The 20,967-nt window shown below is 38.8% G+C and overlaps 1 protein-coding gene across 6 annotated transcripts in view; it reads right to left on the bottom strand.

The window, feature by feature from the left end:
• The window catches only part of LOC135212701 (histone H3.v1-like), a 72,484-nt gene that overhangs the window by 6,565 nt on the left and 44,952 nt on the right, over positions 1 to 20,967 (bottom strand). For 2 of the 6 annotated variants that reach the window (XR_010313969.1, XM_064246387.1), the window contains exon 2: positions 1,082 to 1,386. Coding sequence is in view for 5 of the 6 variants with exons in the window: in XM_064246387.1 (XP_064102457.1) it covers positions 1,082 to 1,159 (78 nt within the window). In the remaining variant the exon portion in view is untranslated. Of the gene's footprint in view, positions 1 to 1,081; positions 1,387 to 18,724; positions 18,799 to 20,967 lie in introns of all 6 variants that reach the window. The other 4 variants (XM_064246390.1, XM_064246392.1, XM_064246389.1 and 1 more) reach the window with 3 other exon arrangements.

Raw genomic sequence — 20,967 nt, 5'->3', positions numbered from 1 at the left:
ATGAAGGCATTCAGCTGGTTCTGGAAAATGGATATGTTTAGAAAATGGTTTAAATTCTAGCAGTCACCTGTTAGAATTTAAAAACACGAAGATAAAAAATGGAAATATTACTTCCATTACTCTATATGTAATGCGTATTATATAATTACATTTAATTTCAATACCTTTCACAGAAAAGCATACAACCATAATCACAGTAATGACATAATTGCCAAAGTTGTATACTGTTATGTGTCAGCATTAGGAAACTGATTCCATACGAGAATTGTGGTACATGATGGACTCCCATCTCAAAATTCAGAGGTCACGCAAACAGGCTACACTAATCTATACTGTTGCAAAGCTGAGAAAGCTGATTAATCCAAATTTGGAGCAAAATCATAATTTTCAGAGCAAAATACACGTGCAAACAGTGAGTGATTCCATTCTCCTCAGTGCGAAGCAACACGAGAAACAATATTTCTTTTGAAGAAGAAAATTTCATTGAAACTTAATCGTGAAAGACCTATCTGTTGTGCATTGCTATGGCACACATCAGAGGAGAAACCTTTTAGGCGTATCTCGTCATCATAGCTTTGAATATAATAACAGGTCTTTTGATAGAAAAAACAAACAGCTCCACATTTTACAAGAGAGGAAAAATCGTTATCAAGATTTATAATTCATCTGGAAATCGGACCTTAATATTTGGATTTCTGTTTAGATTAACGGAATTACTTAACAAAATGTCCTAATGTCCACGATTGCGTTCAACTCTTCAGTTTCCAAATATGCTGTAATTTCATTAACAGTGATTTTCTAAGAATATTAAAATTTGCTGTGGATTTATGTTTGCTACTATAATTATTAAGGTAGGGTCTGTGAAATTCCACTGACATATCAAATAATCAAGTCTGATCATTTCGTACACATCGCTACATACACATAGTGTCTGATATTTTGAAAGAAAAAGCCACAGCAGAAAAGCTAGGACTGAGGTCGCGCTCCTTTTGAGCGCGAAAAATGCCTAAACAAAGAAGACTCGAGCCACAACACAGAACACAGAACATAGAAAGAACCGAAGACGAAAACCCTCCTTTACCTTTTCCTCGAGGGCCTTCCGCTGAGCCTCGGCCGCCCTTCTGGCCCGCATGCTGTTAGTTACCCGGAACTTAAGCATCTTGGTAGCTGTGCTTCACTTCGCAACTGATAAGGATAGTGTTAGTTGAAGATCTTTCCTGCTATTTCTACTTGACTTTTTTTTTTCCTAGAACAGTGAACTCAATTTCTTTTTCTTACTGTCTCGCCATCACTCATCGGAAATCCCTTTCAGTGGTTAGTATCCCTGCCTTCAGTAGGTGGGGGATTTCTCAGGTCGTCCTGTGGCAGCTGCTTCGGTACAGTGACCTGGAAAGAAAATGGTATTAATTGATTTGTCTTGCGTCGGAGAGAGAGAGAGAGAGAGAGAGAGAGGTGGGGGTAGGGAGAGGAAAAGCTGTAATGGATTAAATAAATATTACATAACAGATGAACAAATCTATTTTATACGGTGTACTAAAATTCCGACTCATTCAGAAGAAAAAGGTTTGCGAGTAACAATTTCAATTTAAGGTCCCTCAGAACTCCATTAACCGTAGACTTCAAAATCACTCGAGTAAATGTATTACTGTAGTTAAGGCCATACACATAACAAGCCGGACGTCCTGAGGAACTCGTCCCAATAGTCCAGGCTGTTTCTCGGAACAGGAGTCGTCAGCCTCGACACACACGAAGTTCCCTCCACCAACTTGGCGAGGGGCTGCACTCGAGGAAAACTTTGCAAGTCATTACTATTATGTATTCTAGTCAACTTTGCGGGTAACATGGTCTTTCCTATGAGAAGGCCCCCTTTTTAGAGCATTTTTTGGAAAAACTCCGGCGATCGAGTACTTGACCAAATACAAGTAAAGAATGTTCTGCCACTACAATGGCGTTCCTACAAGCGATAAGCTTTAGATTTCAAAATAATTCACACGCAATTACACCTATTTTGTATTCGGCGCTCAGATGAAGGTTGCAGGGAAGTCCTTTCAGGATGGATGTACTTGGGGAGACTCGCTTTACATTCAGTTTGTCTTCATTCAACAGCTAACAAGAAAGGATTGGAGATGATTACGTGACGTCAAAGAACTCATGAGGCTCTCTATTGGATAATTGAATTCTTTTGTTTTATTTTTACTTTGTTGATAATACGTATATTAAACATAGCTTTAACATCTTTTACCAAGAGAGAGAGAGAGTTAGATAAATACAAAAGTAAATGAATTATTTATATAAATAAGAGACTAATAAAAAAAGAATATACTGAACTCGACTGTAACTCAAACAGTGAGAGCTGCTCTTTGCCTTTCCTCCTACACATTAGGTCATACTTCCTCCTCAAACGAAATGTCAGCAAAAGTAATGACTATTTTGTCTACATTCGTGACTGTGAAATCTCAGATTAAACGAAAGCGCGAAATGTTTTCGGATGACATCTGAGAGCAAAAGCAAAAACAATAAATAACAACTGCCGATGAGACCAAGAAGTTAACGTGGGTGGGCTCATTGCTACGGGAGAGATCAAACCGAAACAAGCGCCTCAGCGGCGTAGTTGGTATTGTATTAGTGTTCCACCTCGGTGGTCGCGGGTTCGATTCTCGGCCATTCCGTTGAGGAGTGAGAGATGTGTATTTCTGGTGATAGAAGTTCACTCTCGACGTGGTTCGGAAGTCACTTAAAGCCGTTGGTCCCGTTGCTGAATAACCACTGGTTCCATGCAACGTAAAAGCACCATACAACAACAACAACAACAACAACAACAACGAAACCAGTGAATATCTATTTGCCTTCACCGAATAATTGTAAATGTGGTCAAGAACTGAGAGCTGAGGCTGTCGGCTTTCAAGGATTTCTCGACACATAAAAAAATTACAGAAATAAAAAGAAAAGATATCAGGCCTATGGTATATTGGCATGCTTGATTTCATATTTCAATAATTAAAGAAAACAAATATTCACACTAATGGCAAGACAAAACTGTAGACTGTAGAACATTAGATTGGACAGATGTTTCCATTTAGGGAGTGACATCAAGGTTTCACACACTCTCTCTCTCTCTCTCTCTCTCTCTCTCCTTCTCAATACCTTTACCGTTGTTTGCCCTTTGATTTATATTTAATCACAAACCCAAACCCTAAATGAACTATCTCTGTAATTGTTCCCATTTTCTTTATTTGCTTCCTGGTCTCTTCCTTTACTCTATTCTGAAATTAAGAAATACACACTCGTACACACACACACACTATACATATATACATATGTATATATATATATATATATATATATATATATATATATATATATAATATATATATATAATATATATATCTATATATATATAATATATATATATAATAAAAGATATTCATAATAGAATATATATATATAATATATATATATTATTATATAAATCATTAAATTATTATTATATACACACACACACACACCCACACACACACACACATATATATATATATATATATATATATATATATATATATATATATATATATACTGAACAGCCTAATTTAATAAATAGCACGGGTGTCTCTTAAAAATGCCCATTTTCCTTTTCATCCTGAAAAAAAGAAAATCAAGCCAAGGGAGGGGAATGAACCACAAGCAAATCGACATGCAAAGGACGATACTTTCCGGTTTCGGGAGTTCCCTGGTTGTATGCCAATCGGCTCTTGCAGCTTTTAGGAACGCTACTTGATGCCCTTGAACTTTGGTAAAAATCTGCTTTATATAGCATCAAGTATCTCTCTCTCTCTCTCTCTCGTTTATAATAATGGCGCTGCTTCCACCATAAGTTGACTTATTCTTGATTCAGTGGAATGTAAAGAAATATTATGTCTTGCCTCATTCAGATATCCAGCATTAATCATTTCAGATTGTATTACATAAAACTCTATTCGAGAGCACAAATAAAGTAAATAAATAAGAAAAAATGGAGCTGATAAAAAAAACCGTCTTTGATTTTGTCTGTATGGTGTTTTTTTCGTTGCATCGAAGAGAAACAGTCTTTGAGTTCACCCTTAAAATCGAGATCACAAAACTCTGACCAGGGTCCCCTCCATATGTTTTAGGAAATCTCTGAAGCAGTACATCATGAACGTTATATATAAATGTTATTAATACAGATTCCGAAGTCTTCTTGTGACCTGGATAGATTCCAGCACGTCCTCTGACCTGATTGAGCTTACCCTAGACGCCCAGACATTAGATTCCCATTAGTTCTATGCCATGCAATTGCCAGTATAACTCTACAGTCAAAGTCTCGAGACGTCATTTCATTTATTCTTTATTATTTACTGCTTTCTTTTCACCTTATTTTAAACGCGTTTTCTTCTCGGTGCGTTTCTCTCCCTTTTGGAAGTTCTCCTGATAAGAGCAAGAATGAGCCAGCGAGAATAATTCTGTGTAACTTGGTATTGCCCTTTATGCGAAGCCTCTTATGTGATTCCCCTCGTGTTAATCCAGAAAGGGTGGGAAGGATTGCATTTGGCGGGAGAGGCATTCACTTCATTTCAATATCACACACACCTGGCTCCAAAAATCTTAATTTCATTTTACATCATGCGTGTAGAGGGGAATTTTAATGAATATCACATAAAGATAACGAATAAATTCTTCTTATACCTTTGAAAACCATGCATATATATCCTGCGTTTTGAAAATGGTAGTTTTGAAAGTTTAATTAACAAGATTTTATACATGGTCACATTAGGCTAACTTTATTTTCTCTGCTGCCTACCATCCATAATGATCTGCGATTACCAAAGACGCAAGATACATACATGCACACACACACACACACACACATATATATATATATATATATATATATAGTATATATATATATATATATATAATATATAGCTAACCAAACCCGGTGCTGCCCGGAAAAACTGAATGACAGCTGATAACCTCTCTCTCTCTCTCTCTCCCTTTTCTAAGATAGTTGCTTCAGTTATATTACCCAGCATTTTTGACATTTTACGTTTCACACCTTCTCATCCCCATTCCTATTGGGGCTGAACATGGACTTGAAGAGAGTGTCTCAGTTCATCCCAGCAACCTCACAAACTATGGATTAAATACTAATATTCATCATTTTGAAATTTCATTTTCACACCTTTTCACCCCCCCCTTCCCTATTGGGGCTGAAGTAGGACTTGAAGGGCATTGGGAGTGTCGCTATTCATTTCAGTGACCTCAAAAGCTATGGATTAGACACTAATATCAGTAGTGTTTAGTTATTTTCAGATGTCACCACCTTCCCACCACCTCTTCCTATATATCTGGTCTGAACTTAGATTTAAAGGACATCGGGAGTGTCACTATTCATTTCAGTAACCTTGAAAACTATAAAGCAGACACTAATATCTGTTAGTTAATTTTATGGTCACCCCTTTTCACCCTCCCTCCTTTTTGGGCCTGAACTTGGACTTGAAGGGCATTGGGAGTGTCAATATTCATCTCAGTGACCTGAAAAACTATAGACTAGTGACTAATATCTGTCGTTTTCAGTTATGTTTACTATTCATCTCTGTCCCACGCCCTCCCCACATCCCCCTTTGGTGCCAGTGATGTCTTACCCAAACATTATTCTTTCCCAGATGACAAGATATATGTATACCAAGTTTGGCTGAAATTGCTATACATTTCAAAGTGTATATGGCACACACACACACACACACACACATATATATATATATATATATATATATATATATATTATATATGCATGCCTGTGTGCTTTTTTTTCTAATGAGAGCAAAACCAGAAACTGTGAAGAACAGAAGTGAGACCAAACCCCCTGTGCAGTATAAATCAAGTCCTCCCTCCCAATACCAGCATCGTTTTCCTCCCTTCTCCATCTCTCCAAAGTCAGTGCTAAGGTTATTCAACTTGAATCCAAAAAGGAAATTTTAAGTATAAAAATATATATCAGGAATCCGTATCATCAGCAGATCGATATTCATATTTGTGGGCGTTCCAGTGAACATCTGGAGTCTCTCATCTGATTCAGACTGTTTCAAACTAAATGATAAACAATAGAAAATATAATATCATCATATTTACATCAGCCTCAGTAATGACTTTCTGCACCCATCAGAAATAGGGCTAGATTCCACCAGCAACGGACAGATTGAGAAACCATTACGGAGATCCTAAGGATTAGGCGGCCCACACATCGTTCTCTCTCTCTCTCACCTGCAATACTTAATACTTTTGCCGTTGTTTGTCCTTTGATTTATCCTTAATCACAAACCCAAACCCAGACTCCTTTCCATTTTCCTTTCCATTTTCTTTTTATGAATTAATTAAATATATATATCATATATATATATATATATATATATATATATAGATATATATATATATATATATACACAGACACAGATACACTCTATGTGTGTGTATGTGTATGATGAAGTGTAAGAGGAATGGTGACCGTATTACCTCAAGATGAAACTGATGACATGCATGAGAAAATAAAAGTTATAGCAGCGATTTATTACATATAATAGTTGAAAACTATGATACGTGGAGTTTTATTCACTTGTTTACTTAAAGCTGTAGGAAGAGGAAATTAATTAATTCATATTACTGTTTGACGTAAGGCAATGTCAAATAAATGAACACATGTTTACTAAATGCAAAGATCTCTTAACAGAAGCAAGTAACTGCACTCTAACTTTCCAAGCAAACTCCATTCGCTTTCGTCAACAGTAAACAAAATTAAACTTAAGATGTGCCTGATCAATAAAGTTCACTCTGTAAATAAAAGCTGGATTTACAATTAATATACAAATAACCGAATTTTATAGAGAATTCGTCGTTTCTAAAAATAATTTCTGTTTTACATGCAACACCCTTTCAGATAACATTGGTTATGACAAGAACAACTTTCTGAAGTGCTGAGAACTCCCCAGTGTTCTGTCCTCGCAATTGGAAATGTTCTTAAGTGCAAAAGGATTCCACTTCAACACCTTTTCAAATCAAATATTTTCCTTTTCATGGTCCATCGCAACTACATAAGTGTAATGGCACCAGACGAAGAGAAGCTCTGAAGTGAGCAATGCTTAAATTTACTATATGATGGAATATGTTTCATAGATCCTGGGGCTCCCGAGAAAAAAAAGCGCTACAAGCATACTACGATTCATGAACACACACACACACACACACACACACACACACATATATATATATATATATATATATATATATATATATATATATATATATATATATATATATATTTGTATGCATATTCCGTTTGTTTTACATCTCTTTTATAACCACTCATACCCTTGAATTACACCGGTCATTAGTAATTAGCAGTAAAGAAAAAGAAAAAAAAAGACAGCAGAGTGTTTGGGAGGCAACAGACAAATGAGACAAGGGATGGTAACTTTGTTCTCTTTAAAATTTATATTTTCTTTATATTTCCTCTTTTTCCTGACAAAAATGTTCGAGACACACACACACACTCCTCGTTTATTTGAAAATTAGTCCTTCTTCGTCTTGACTGTTTAAAAGACGAATGTTTCCAGAAGGACCGATACATAAAAATGTCAAATTTCCACACGTCATGCACGTGAACTAGATAGTTCTTCAGAAATGACCATGTTGGATTGCGGAGATTCATATCGACCCAAGTTGACAAGAAAATACTAATTTCGCCTTAAAATGAGAGAGAGAGAGAGAGAGAGAGAGAGAGAGAGAGAGAGAGAGAGAGAGAGAGAGAGAGAGAGAGGAGCATATAGAAGACTGGGATCGATTTAAAATGACAGAGAGAAAGAAGAAAAAGAAGAAGGGAAATCTTCAAAAGCTTCCAGCGACAAAAGATAATTTCAACAAAGCAGAATCCCGCTCACCCAGTTCAGCGCAGTGTACTACATTTCGAATGGTTCGCCACCCGTCACAGCAGAAGGCAGAACAACAAAAACGCCGGACAAACAAACACGTAAGAATCCCACTTCGCAAACTCCAGGTGAGCTTTAAAAAGGGAGGGGATACTGGGAAATGAAGCGTGGACTGCTGACAGAAATAAAATAGCCCCGTAATAAGATGGTTGGTCCCCATCCTCGTCTGACAGGTGGTGCGCGTCTCTTGAAGCGCTGCTGATGTTAACGAGTCAATAAGTCGGCCGTAAAAAACTACTCCCACACGAACAATACGCGTTTGGGACCGTTCATGTTTTGTAAAGGTCGAAAGTTATGTAGTACGTCACTGCTTCAGAGCATTAGCCCAGCTTTCCCGCCTCCATATCTCCCACCGCTACAAGTCACACACACAAACACACACGTATATATATATATATATATATATATATATATATATATATATATATATATATATATATATATATGACGTCGTCTCCACCAACAGACGGTAGTTCTAGGGCAAAAATTAAGTAAATATATAAATAAATGATTCATTCTTACTTCAACTGGTGAATCCAGGCTGATACCCTTGTACTAAAAACTTCCATAGCGTTGTACTATATTTCAACAAACGCTCTTCAATAGAGTGACGAACATCCTATGACCGCGTTTACTCCAATCGAATCGATTCAATTCGTGAAGAACCTACACGATTCATGTTGATTCACCACGCTAATTCAATGTAGCCGATTACACCGAGCTAATCGAGTCAATTAAAATCATGCCGATTCGTTTGGTGTCAATGGTTGCATTGAAATGAGTGTGGCGAATCAAGACGAATCGTGAATCGTGTGGATTCTTCATGAATTGAATCGATTCGATTCGATTGGTGTTCACGCAGCCTTTTAGATTTACACTGACTGTTCCATTCACCCGCTCCCCCACCCCCTTCTTGCAGGCATTTTCTGGTTTCCTAGAAAATGAGGTCGTTTCCTCTCAGTCAGTAGTACAGGTTTCGGGCCTTCTATCCAGCCCCTCCCTTCTGGGTCTCCCTCTCCCCACCTCCTCCACTCACTTCTTAATCATAAAATAACCAGGCTGCCTCAAAACGCAGATACACCATTTCACCTTGACTAACCATTTTACTACTTCTAATCTCTTCAGTTATCGTCCTTTCGTTCCTCCTTCTCCATGTTCAACCACACAAGCAATTAATCTCAACATCATTTTACGATTTCCTTTTCATTGTGCTACTCAACATCCGGCAATTCATTTCTATATGTGAATATTGGCTCGACCCATTCATCCGATCCACTCTGCGCTCTGGCCTCCCTAGGGACTCCCATTCACGCCCCCCCCCCCCCCCTCTTCCTTCTCACGGATCTATGCATACCTTAATATGTTCGCCTCTTTACCTATTGTATTATGTATTTTCTCTCACCCATCTCATTTCCATTCTCTCTCTCTCTCTCTCTCCCATAAAAACACCTTAAAGGTAGATTTAATACCGCTATATTTCGAAGACTACTACTATCTCTCGTTGAGGGAGACAGTTGTCTTCGAAATATGACGTTGTAAAATCGACCCTTTTGGTGCGCTTATGGGCTACCTTTATTGGATGGATTTCTGTTTTAACAGGAAATATTTTATAGTCATGTATATATATATATATATAATACCTATATATATATATATCTATATATATATATATATATATATGTGTGTGTGTGTGTGTGTGTGTGTGTGTGCGTGTGTGTATTTATCAATAAATAAATAAACAAATATATAAATATATTTCTAGACCCACTGCCTTTGTTAGGGGTTCCCTCATCTATCTCCATTATTTTCATGGGGCCAGCTTTGTCCTTGCGGTACTTTTATGTCTATTATTATTGATAAGACAACTCTCTTCTTCTTATCATTTGCACTAGAGGCCCCAAAGACAGCAGCAGCTGCGGCAACTGCAATAATATGGTGATGATAGCAGTGGATTAACAGTAATCATCATCATCTGTTGATCCATTCCTGTAAATAAGATGTCAAAAGACAGGATCGGGGCAATAAGAAGTGTGTGTTGATGGACTTCATTTCTTGAAGAAAATTCGATTGAATAATGGGAAATCGACCTCCAAAAGGCTTACTGAGTGAAAAAGTTAAGTATATCTTAGTTTAACCAGACCACTGAGCTGATTAACAGCTCTCCTAGGGATGGCCAGAAGGATTAGATATATTTTTCCGTAGCTAGGAACCAATTGGTTACCTAGCTACGGGACCTACAGCTTATTGTGGGATCCGAACCACATTATATATAGAAAATAATTTCTAGCATCAGAAATAAATTCCTCTGGTTCCGCATTGGCCGAGCCGAGAATCGACTTCGGATCACCGGATTGGTAGCCGAGCGCGAAATCCACTCGTCCAACGAGGAACTTTGTGAAGACTCCGTCAGTAGAGAAAAGGAGGTCCAAGTTGAGGGGATAGAGTGGTTGGACAGCACGATGCAAGAAAGGCGGCGGGAATGAAGTTCAAGCAAAAGGCTAATAGAACGAGTGCAACTATAGGCCATATCTTTATTTTCATTGAGGAAACTAAGATTTTTAATCAAGAATAGACGAAATAAGATATATTCAAAATATCTGATGGAAACAAAGAACTATATACATTTCAAGAAATGAAAGCTATTTCAATAGACTCCATGAAGCTAATATGATCACCATAACATAAAAATTGGTTGGTTTGGCTTGTTTTGCTTTTATGGTGTTTTTACGTTGCATGGAATAGTGGTTATTCAGCAACGGCTTTACGTGACTTCCGAACCACGTCGAGAGTGAACTTCTATCACCAGAAATACACATCTCTCATTCCTCAATGGAATGGCAGAGAATCGAACTAGCGACCACCGAGGTGGGACGCAAACACCATACCAACCACGCCACTGTGGCGCTCTTACTGTAGTCATGGTCACAATCCATATCTGGCTCGCATTAAAAGAAGATCTGGGTGATGTGGAAAAAGCATCTGTTTTTATCATATAAATTATAACGAAGGAAATGGTATGTCCTAAGAATCAGAGGTTCACTTTTAAGGATGACCCACTGCCTACTATGAGAACTTTTACTAATAATAATATTCCTTGATCACAGTAAAAACTGCCATCAAGCCAGTAAGGCTATTCCTTAATCCTACAATGTTCTCAGCAACAAAAAGCAGAAATGAAGGAGTTGCTACACAGAAATGGAATGAATATAAAAATAATGATCCGGGAGAAGATTTGGATGTGAAATCTGAAGGATTATGTTTAGGATGAGCAGTGAGGTTGTTTACATGTTTATAATGAGTAATCTTGTACTACTCGGTGATCTCAACTACATAAGTAATTAAATGGAGAGAGAGAGAGAGAGCGCAGGGGGGTCGGGTGGGGTAAACGCGATATTTCATAAAATAAATAGAAGCCTTTAATGTAGGGACTTAATCGACGTACCATTCAGCAAAAGCTGAACAGTCAATAGCACGTTAAGCCTGACCATTGTAAATGAAAATAATCTTACATGTTGACATTCCAACATAAACTTGCATTACAAATGTTGAACATCCACGTTAACCATCATTATCAGATAACGACATGCATAACCATCACAGGATAAATTTGCGAATCTCTAATTGAATAAATTCTTCAAGATTATCTCAAAACAAAGGGCTTGGCTTTTCGATCGTAAGCTTACACGAATACAACGTTCATCCTATAAATTTTGCCTTGAACGATAGAGACTTTTTTTCTGGTTAGTCGGTTCTGGTAAACATCAAATTCTTATTTCATGTAGCTAAGAAATTCAATGTCATGTCCTGTAGCCATCTTACAAATTACCCCTTTACTGACAGACATAAAAGTTTCGATGGTTTGAATCAGTCTCTTGCACTGAGAGTCGTCGTAACGAAAACTATAGTAGATTCACATCAACCGAGCATTTGATATCTAGGCCAGCCGCTCCTGATTGGCTGTTGATAAGCCAATCACAGGGCTAGAAACTCTCAGTCTCTTCACAGTTCACATAAGCAGGATGTATGTTCCACCTCTCCTGAAAGACGTATACATCAGGAGAGGTGGCACATAGATCCTACCCATGTGAACTCTCGAGAATGACTGAGAGTTTCCAGCCCTGTGACTGGCTTATCAACAGTCAATCAGGAGCGTCATAAGGGACTGGCCTAGACATCAAATGCACGGTTGATGTGATTCTACTATAGTAAACATTGCATCAAGGAAATCGAGTTTTCTGTACAGCATACAATGCTGTGTGAAAGTCTCAGCCACGGCACGGTGGTGGCCGGTGTTGTTGGCACCTACGTAAAGCGGTACCAGACGCATGATTATGGCTAACTTTAACCTTAAATAAACTAAAAACTACTGACGCTAGAGGGCTGCAATTTGTTATGTTTGATGATTGGAGGGTGGATGATCAACATACCAATTTGCAGCCCTCTAGACTCTGTAGTTTTCAAGATCCGAGGGCGGACAGAAAAAGTGCGGAGGAGGCACAAATAGCAATCTCAATAGTTTTCTTTTACAGAAAACTAAGAGCATGACGTTCTTGTCTTCTGGCATATTAATACGCTTTCCAATGATGAGGTAAACGCTAGTAAGCAAAAAGAATTCAGATGTCAGAACCACGAACAAAGGACTGTTGAATGATATTATATAATGATATCGAGTCAGTGATAACCAAAGCTTCCTGCAGAGAGCTAAAGTGAAGAAAAATCTTCACCAAACCTTCATTCAGAATCTGGTTTCAGCTTTCAGACTTTGAATATATACAGTTCAACAGCTAATTTCCATAAGGAGCAATTGCCCTAACCGATCTTGAAGGATGATCGAATTTTGGTAAAAATATGACTGGTTTAAGCTTACATTACTTTCCCAATTCTTTGTTGGTGAAAAAGAATTGAGCGGGAAATATTCCGCCATATCCGAGGGTCGATGCCTTCGAAAGCTACATCTTCTTTAACTTCGTGTAAAAGAGAGAGAGAGAGAGAGAGAGAGAGAGGAGAGGAGAGAGCGAGAGGGACCGAGAGAAGAGAGAAGAAGAGAGGAGAGGGAGAGAGAGAGAGAGAGAGAGAGAGAGAGAGAGAGAGAGAGAGAGAGAGAGAGGATCTACACCCTGTCAGTTACAAGCAAACCTTAATACCTGATGTGTGGACACACCGAAATGCTGGAGTGCGAGGCGGTTCCTCGCGCTTTTTGAACATCACGAAACTTGCATCGATTATAACTTCCTTTATTTCCACTAGCATCCCACTACGTAGCGTCCATTCCTAATTTTCTTTGGAGCACACCTTTATATTCACCTCCATTGCATGAAGGTATGTCTAGCACGTACGCAAACAGGTACAACACTAAAATACACACGCTCTCTATATAAATATATATTAATTACATTGATGTGTATGTATGTATAATAAATACACACATACATATATAAAGGTATAAGCCACGAGGGAAAATAAACAACGGAGTTACCGCAAGATCTTTCGACGTTCAAACGTCCTTTACTTAGCAGATGAACTGACTTACATGAGGAATTGACAATACAAGAAAGGTCGTATAACTGACAGATAGGGTTTATAAAGAGATTAGTACCCTATATATACATATACACACACACGGATATCAAACCAGCATGTAGCATAGTTACTGACTCTGACTTGTGACTCCTCCTCCTGTTGCTTCCTGGTCATTAACAAAGGTCACCCTTCAAGAGTCCAAAGTTGAAGGCAAGGAGACAAAGCATTCAGTTGCCAAAGATCTCTGGTGTTCTTTCTGAGGAAGGACACAATCTTCGACTGTGTATCTAGCCTTTGCTTCTAGAGGTGTCAAGCTGCAAACCAGCAGGTACTCGTACCCTGAGCTCGGGGGATCAAATCCAGGTATTACATACTACCAGGTCGGCCAGGTAAGCTCGCTAAGAAGCAGAAACGCAACGCTCTGAAGGCACTGACATATCGTACCTTGCGGAAGATGAAACGCAAAGACGAGTGGTAAAACTTCACACAGGCCCTCTGCGTTGAATAGTGCTGGCAGAGATGATGACAATGATGAGGATTTATGTGTATGTGTGTGTGTGTATGTATTATATTGTACATGTCTATATCTTTCATTGTTAAAGGAACGAGACAAGTACGATTCTACAACTGCTCTTGATAACTATGTTAACGAACCACGAAATGCTATTCAGCAAACAGAAGAGAATTCCATAATCTACATGTGAATGTCGTATTATTTATGAAACCAACTGACTACAGAGTTCCCAGTTTCCACACACAAGCTGTGGTAGTGATGAAGACGTACACTGAAGGAGCTCGAGTGAGTGATGCTCCAAGAATTATCTATAGAGCAAGCAGGATGACATTATAGAGAACAAGAAGCAAATCCAAGCTGGAAGAGAAAGCTGGATCAGCATTTTTTGTATAAATACCAATCCAGCTTTCTCTTGAGAGGTCAAGTGTATATAATATAAAACCAGGAAATTTCCAACTATCATTAAGTTACCCAAGATCAGGCTCACTGCAGTCTAAAACAGCTGTGCAGAGCTTCCATAAATAAGCTCCACGTAAGAGGCATAAGGCTGGAGGAGGTGTTCAGAAAAGTGCATATGAAGCCGAAAAACAGTTGGCATCCTCAACAACAGTAGACTTATAGCCGACGACGTTATCGTTCCAAAACTCGCTTTTGTTTACTTCTAAGTACAAAATAATGGCAAATAGAAAAGAAGTAATTTTCGAATTCTTAGTGATGGGAAGGTAGGATGTAGTATCAGTGAGAAGGAACAAGCTTCGTCTGCCCCATTCAGAGATACAAATAAGTTGTATATAAAAATCACCTCACGAGATTCAGCGAAACTTTCAGAGAGTTTCCACAGATATCTAAAGCGAAAGGAGAGGATATATTGCGATAAAATCATCCAATATCCGCAGATGAATGAGCATGACAGGAGGGAACCAGAACGAGGCCGTTGATGAATAGAAAAGCAAAGCTTTGAAGTGAACAGGGAACGGGGGCGGAAGTGGTGCCTTCAACTAGACCCGTCAGATGTGGAAGGAGAGGAGAGAAATCTTGAGAACGGAATTTGGTTTAATAAAGCCTTTTGACTCCTTGATGTCATGACCAATGACATAACTTTCCAAAACGTGCTTGAGAGTCAAACACCATTTCTGAATAAAATAAATGTTAGACGACCAGTAATTGTGTATGTTTGTAAGCACGCAAGTCTGTATAAAAACAGACAGAATGATAAGCTCTGCGATCCATATGTATTGATTATGAGGATAGGTATTGATTATGAGGATAGGTATGAACTTTATATCAAACAAATTTACACCAAACGTCATCCGGGATTTTATGGCGTGATTAAACGACTACAAATCAATCAAACTCACGTGAAAGTTTTAAATGTGTTTGTGTGTTTTTTTAATATACCAATCAGCATTCCGTATTGTCCTTGATGTTTTTCAAGGGAGTCCCAACTTAAAATCAAACACTGGAACGAATGGCGATTTTACAGCGGCCATATTTTTGTTGCAAGCATTAAACAAAAAATATATATTAAACCATCTAAATATAGTGGTCAATTTCAGGTGTCATCAGAGTTGCCAATGTAAAGAGCCCTCGGAACCAAATATTGTCATAAATCAAATTACACTAAAAGAAGTTTAGTAAAATGCATTTTAAAAAGAAATCCCCAGATTTTTAGTTTGTTTTGCATTAAATTTCAATGTGGTTGCAAAGTAAGGGAATTTCAATAACAAATGCCACTTAGTCATGTTGATGCCCCCGTTCATTATGTGAGGACTTACTTCCTGAACACTAAAAGGGCGTCAGAACAACAAAAGGAAGCGAAAAGAAACAAATCAAATAAAAAAAAATCCATTCTTGAGTACAAGGCTCGCATTAATTTATGCCAATACATTTATTCATAACAGACCACAACCCCGTACAGGGGTAGTGCCGTCAATGCACATCACGCGGTAAACTGTAGGCATTACTAAAGCTTAATAGTTTGCAACCCCCTTTATTCCTTTTACTCTGCCTCCATTCATATTCCCTTTCTTCCGTCTTGCTATCCAACCTCTCTTAACAATTGTTTCACAGTGCAACTGCTTTGAGGTTTTCACCCTGTTACCCCTTTCAAACCTTTCTACTCCCAATTTCAGTTTCAGCGCTGAATGATCTCGTAGGTCCCATTGCTAGGCCTTTGGCCTAAATCCTATATTCCATTCCATTCCATTCCATAACAGAACACAATAAATAAAGGCAAAAAAACTAGACCTTTCGGCGGAAGCTAAAGGCTTCAACAAGTCCAATCTCTTCAGCCACTCGAAGAAGAAACAACTCAAGGTAACCATAATATAAACTCTGCAGGAGCCCCTGCGTCATTCGATAAAACCAGATGTAAGGCAATCAAGTTGGCTTTCCCACCATGGGAAGCTTACCTGTCGGCCCTCTGCGATTTCTAGTCACCGCCGACCAGAGTCAAGCGGGCTAAGATTTCCCTGAAAATTCTCCAGACGGAGTTTCTTCTTCCCTGTGTAGTCTTTCATTTCTGTCCCATCGACGACAAACAGACAAGTCATTTTGAGAATAAGATTTAATCGTGTAAAATACTTCAGTTGTCAGTGTTAATACAGATCAAAATGAAGTGTTTAGCTTTTCCATTGAAAAGAGAAGTTGCCAGTAACTCCGCCGATTCTCTTCAGTTTTGTATAAAGATAGAGCTACTTTTCATACATACAAACAAACACACATACACTACATTTAAGAGTCCATCACCATCTATTGAACAATATTGAACGGCTGACAATACTGACGAATATGTATTCTGTCCTCAAATATGCGATATAAATAGATCAAACCCCAGGTAAACCCTTTTCATACATGCTAATGAGTGTCAATCAGTCAACGCCTTGACCTCCATCCCTCACAAGATCAACAAGCAAACTGTCATATTATGTCAACCCCGATACCGTTACTCCCCACATGCGAACAACATATACTGTGTATTTATACTTGTCGCAGTCTGTACCTTTCTATTTCCTAACCCGTCAAGACTGAAGTATCGATCGGAACACTTGGTTTTCTAGTGCGTGTGTTTGTGTGTGAACAACGCCTTTCCCTCACTGGGGGCTTAGAGAGGTAACCCCAGAGGGAACGAACGTTTCCATTGTCAGCATGTCTTTACGGAGGTCAGGTTGCTTTCCCATACACTTTTCCACCCAGACTAGAAACCACCATAGCTGACTATGAAATATACTATAATTCTCTGTATTTCAATAAGAGCGCCATGGATTTTTCAGGAAACGGGACGAAGCTGCCCCCTTGGGGAACTCTCGGGACTCGAGCTGGCTGGTAGGACTGCTATAACCACTGAACCACTGGAACTTTTATACATAAATACATATATATATATATATATATATATATATAATATATCTATATATATATATATAAAATTAATATAATATATATAACATATACACAACATATATGGTGTGTGTGCGGGCGGAGACAGACAGGTGTACACACACACATATATATAGCAGAGGGAAACAGACAGCGGCTGCGTTGAACAGGGCAAATAAAAGTACGGCGAACACACCACAGCTCAGAGGGACATCATTAACAATAGCCTGTATCGATGTCAGAGCAAGCGAATCGAATACACTATTCCCTTTAAGACGTGATATATGCTCCTACTGCTTAACTGGAACTGCTCTCTCTCTTCTCCCTCTCTCTTTGCAGCGATGCGAAAGGAGTAGGCGCATGCGCAAAATATACCTAAAATCAACATTTAGGTCTGACAGGTTATTTGATTTTGTAACGAGAAGTATTATATTGCATAATTGCCTCAGAATAAGTCCTAGATTTTTAAATATAGCAAGACGTGGGCTATACCTAACATGTGAAATCCGACGCACACATCATGCGATGTGAATTTATAGTGACGTCAGAACCTCAGTTAGAGGAACTCTACCTTTGTTAAAAATTTAACTCCTTTTAACGCTGCTGGTCAGCACCATCCTTGCCTTTCGGCCAGCCAGTGGAGGGGTGGAGTGGACTCATAATTATGTCATCACTGCCTTCTCTTTCTATTGCTGCTAATTCCTCCTTTTAATCTGCCGTATTCGCTGTAATTCGGAAGGAAGGAAAAGTTCTCTTGTAGAGACATGTCATCACCTGACCTCTAGTATATCATTTGAGAAAAAACAGAGAGAACAAAATATAAAGAATTCTGACCATTTTCTGTAAAAGTCTTCGGTTTCTTAAGAAACTCCAACTTTTCCCTTTCTGCCGTCTCGACCTTTTAACCTCTCCTAATGAAAAGCCTACAATCTTCGGCTTTCATTGGCCGGATAATATTCGTATTTTTCCCAAGAGATTCAATGCTCCTGTCCTCCTACTCAGTCCCTTTCCAATTCTGTAGCATTCCCCCACAGCCCCTACTCCTCAGTGACCTGTTGCTCACTTTGAATTGGAAACGGGATCTATTTTCCGGTTTGGTCTTTGCCTGCCACATCGGTGGCCGCGAGTTCGATTCTCGGCCATTTCATTGAGGGGTCGGAGATGTGTATTTCTGGTGATAGAAGTTCACTCTCGACGTGGTTCGGAAGTCACGTAAAGCCGTTGGTCCCGTTGCTGAATAACCACTGGTTCCATGCAACGTAAAAGCACCATACAAACAAAAAAGCGATCTATTTTCAGTTCAAATATGTCTTACCTCCGAGATTGAGAATGTTTAACAAGTCTACGCTAAACAATTGTGTAGGTATCTTCGACCCTCTTCACATAGCGCTATAAAAGAAAAGAGAAAAAAACTTTAAAAAATTAGTTACAAATTTCCTTTTCTTGTTATGACCTTTGGTCGAAATAAGCTCGTCATCGAAAACAGCAAAAGAAAGTGAATTTCAAAGCAAGGAACACTAAGAAAATTGACAATACGAACTTCTCTCTTCATTTGGGTTCACTCTACTGCTCTGGAATCTTCAACTTATTTTAAAGCTGAGATGAGTTATCTGCTGATAATGTTCTTCTAACTGAATACTTTTCTGATCATTTGCTGTATCACCAAAATAAACAGATTAAATATTTTCAAGAAATACAGACAGCACCGTTTGCCAAATGCTCTTTCTATTCTTCTATCACTTATATAAACCTAAACCTTTACACTGAACGATTTCCGTTAAGGACACACCTCCTTTGGGCAGTCTCCCTTTATAAAGGGCTCTCTGTGTTAAATGGCGACTGTAGAATGAGGCTTTCAGTAACCTTATCTCAATACGAAGATAACTTTTTTTTCCAACTGCGCAATCACATGCATGCGACACCTGGATTATTTAACTGATTACTTCACTCGATTTGTAAGGCTTTTATTTAATATTAGGATAAACGACCCATTTTTTGAAATAATGGAATATTTGGTGTTTTGGAATTGATGTGTAATTAAGATTCTGTTCAATGTAAATTAGAAAAAGCACCAGAAACAATCTTAATCATGAAGAAGACTTCACGAAAAGAAGCAAGAGAAATGTATATTATGTTTTTGTTGCCTAGAAAGGTTTTGAAGGAATAGGTGAGCGAAATAAATCCTTCATCTTTTTAATGGTAAAATTTACAGGGGAATTATATGACTTTAGTACGCCAGAGAAGATGCTCACTGAATAAGGACTCCCTCTCAATGTGGGCCTCTGTGACAGCCCTGTGTCAAGGCCGCCGTGATACACCACGCGCTGAAGTCCCCCGACACCTGTCTCGATTCTTACACGACCTCGACCTGGTGAGACTGGCAATCTGATCGTGTCTCGAAGTGGAGCTGACACACATTTCGGTTACTGTTCAGTGAGGTGTATTAAATAAATTGCTCAGAAATTTCTTCGGCGCAATCGAGTTTTCTGTCCGGTGGTGGCCCCACCCACGGCCCATAAACTCTTGCTACCCATGAAAGTCAACCAAGACCCGGTGATGGCCTGTCCTATGGTTTTGTCAGAATTACGATCATAGCTAAGTTTAACCTCAAATGAAATCAAAACTACTGAGACTAGAGGGCTGGAATTTGGTGTTTGATTGGAGTGTGGATGATCAACGTACCAATTTGCAACCCTCTAGCCTCAGTAGTTTTTACGATCTGAAGGCGAAAGAAAAAGTGCGGAGGAGACCATCTCAATAGTTTTCTTTTACAGAAAACTTAAAAAGGGCAATCTCGTTTTCAAGACTTTGTACGTTTCACGAAACACAGCGAAAGTCTAGGAGAAAAATCATGCGTTAGTTCATCTTCGGCTGTGAGTCTGCCAGCAGCTGGCATGCTTTCACCTTTCAGCTGTCGCAGAATAAGGCCACCACCAGACTGCAGCGCGTTTGTCTCGTGATGTCATCGCCAGAGAACGTCAATGTTAAATCTGACTTGAGGGGAAACTAAGACAAAACCTTCGTCTCACAGTTCGGCCACGCAGTTGAAGGAAGGCTGTGAGGAAAGCCGAATCACCCGCATCGCATTTGTCATCTTCCTACCAAGAGCCATGTAGTTGTTCCCTGTCATTCAGATAAGATCCGAGTTTCAGGACTTTATCACTCTGCCCTGACTGGCGACAAATCCATAACATTTAAATAATCATAATTGTACATATTTGCAGTTCTCTGTTCACATGGTAAGATATTCATATCCAAAAATGAATCTCTTGTTGGGATCTGAAGATCATCATACTTTGGCAGATAAGTACATCTTAAGAACACAGACTACATTGATTCAATGTAATTTCCAGAAAAGACAGCAAACGCGCTATCAAACCGATAAACATTATTTCTTTGGCAGCAGCATCTCTCTTTATCTTTTTAACTCTCCTGTGTTTTTATTCCTTGAGGTCATGCAAGGGGACTCGGATTCCCCCAGGGCACTTATGTGAGCTACGACCAGCAGGAGCCGTAGCCTCGTGAGCAGGTAGTCCTTAGGACGACCTTTGCGCTGGC

The sequence above is a fragment of the Macrobrachium nipponense genome, chromosome 41, assembly GCF_015104395.2.
Source record: "Macrobrachium nipponense isolate FS-2020 chromosome 41, ASM1510439v2, whole genome shotgun sequence".
Lineage (NCBI taxonomy): Eukaryota > Metazoa > Arthropoda > Malacostraca > Decapoda > Palaemonidae > Macrobrachium > Macrobrachium nipponense.
Note: the sequence above shows the minus strand (reverse complement) of the source record. Positions and strands in the feature narration are given on the sequence as shown.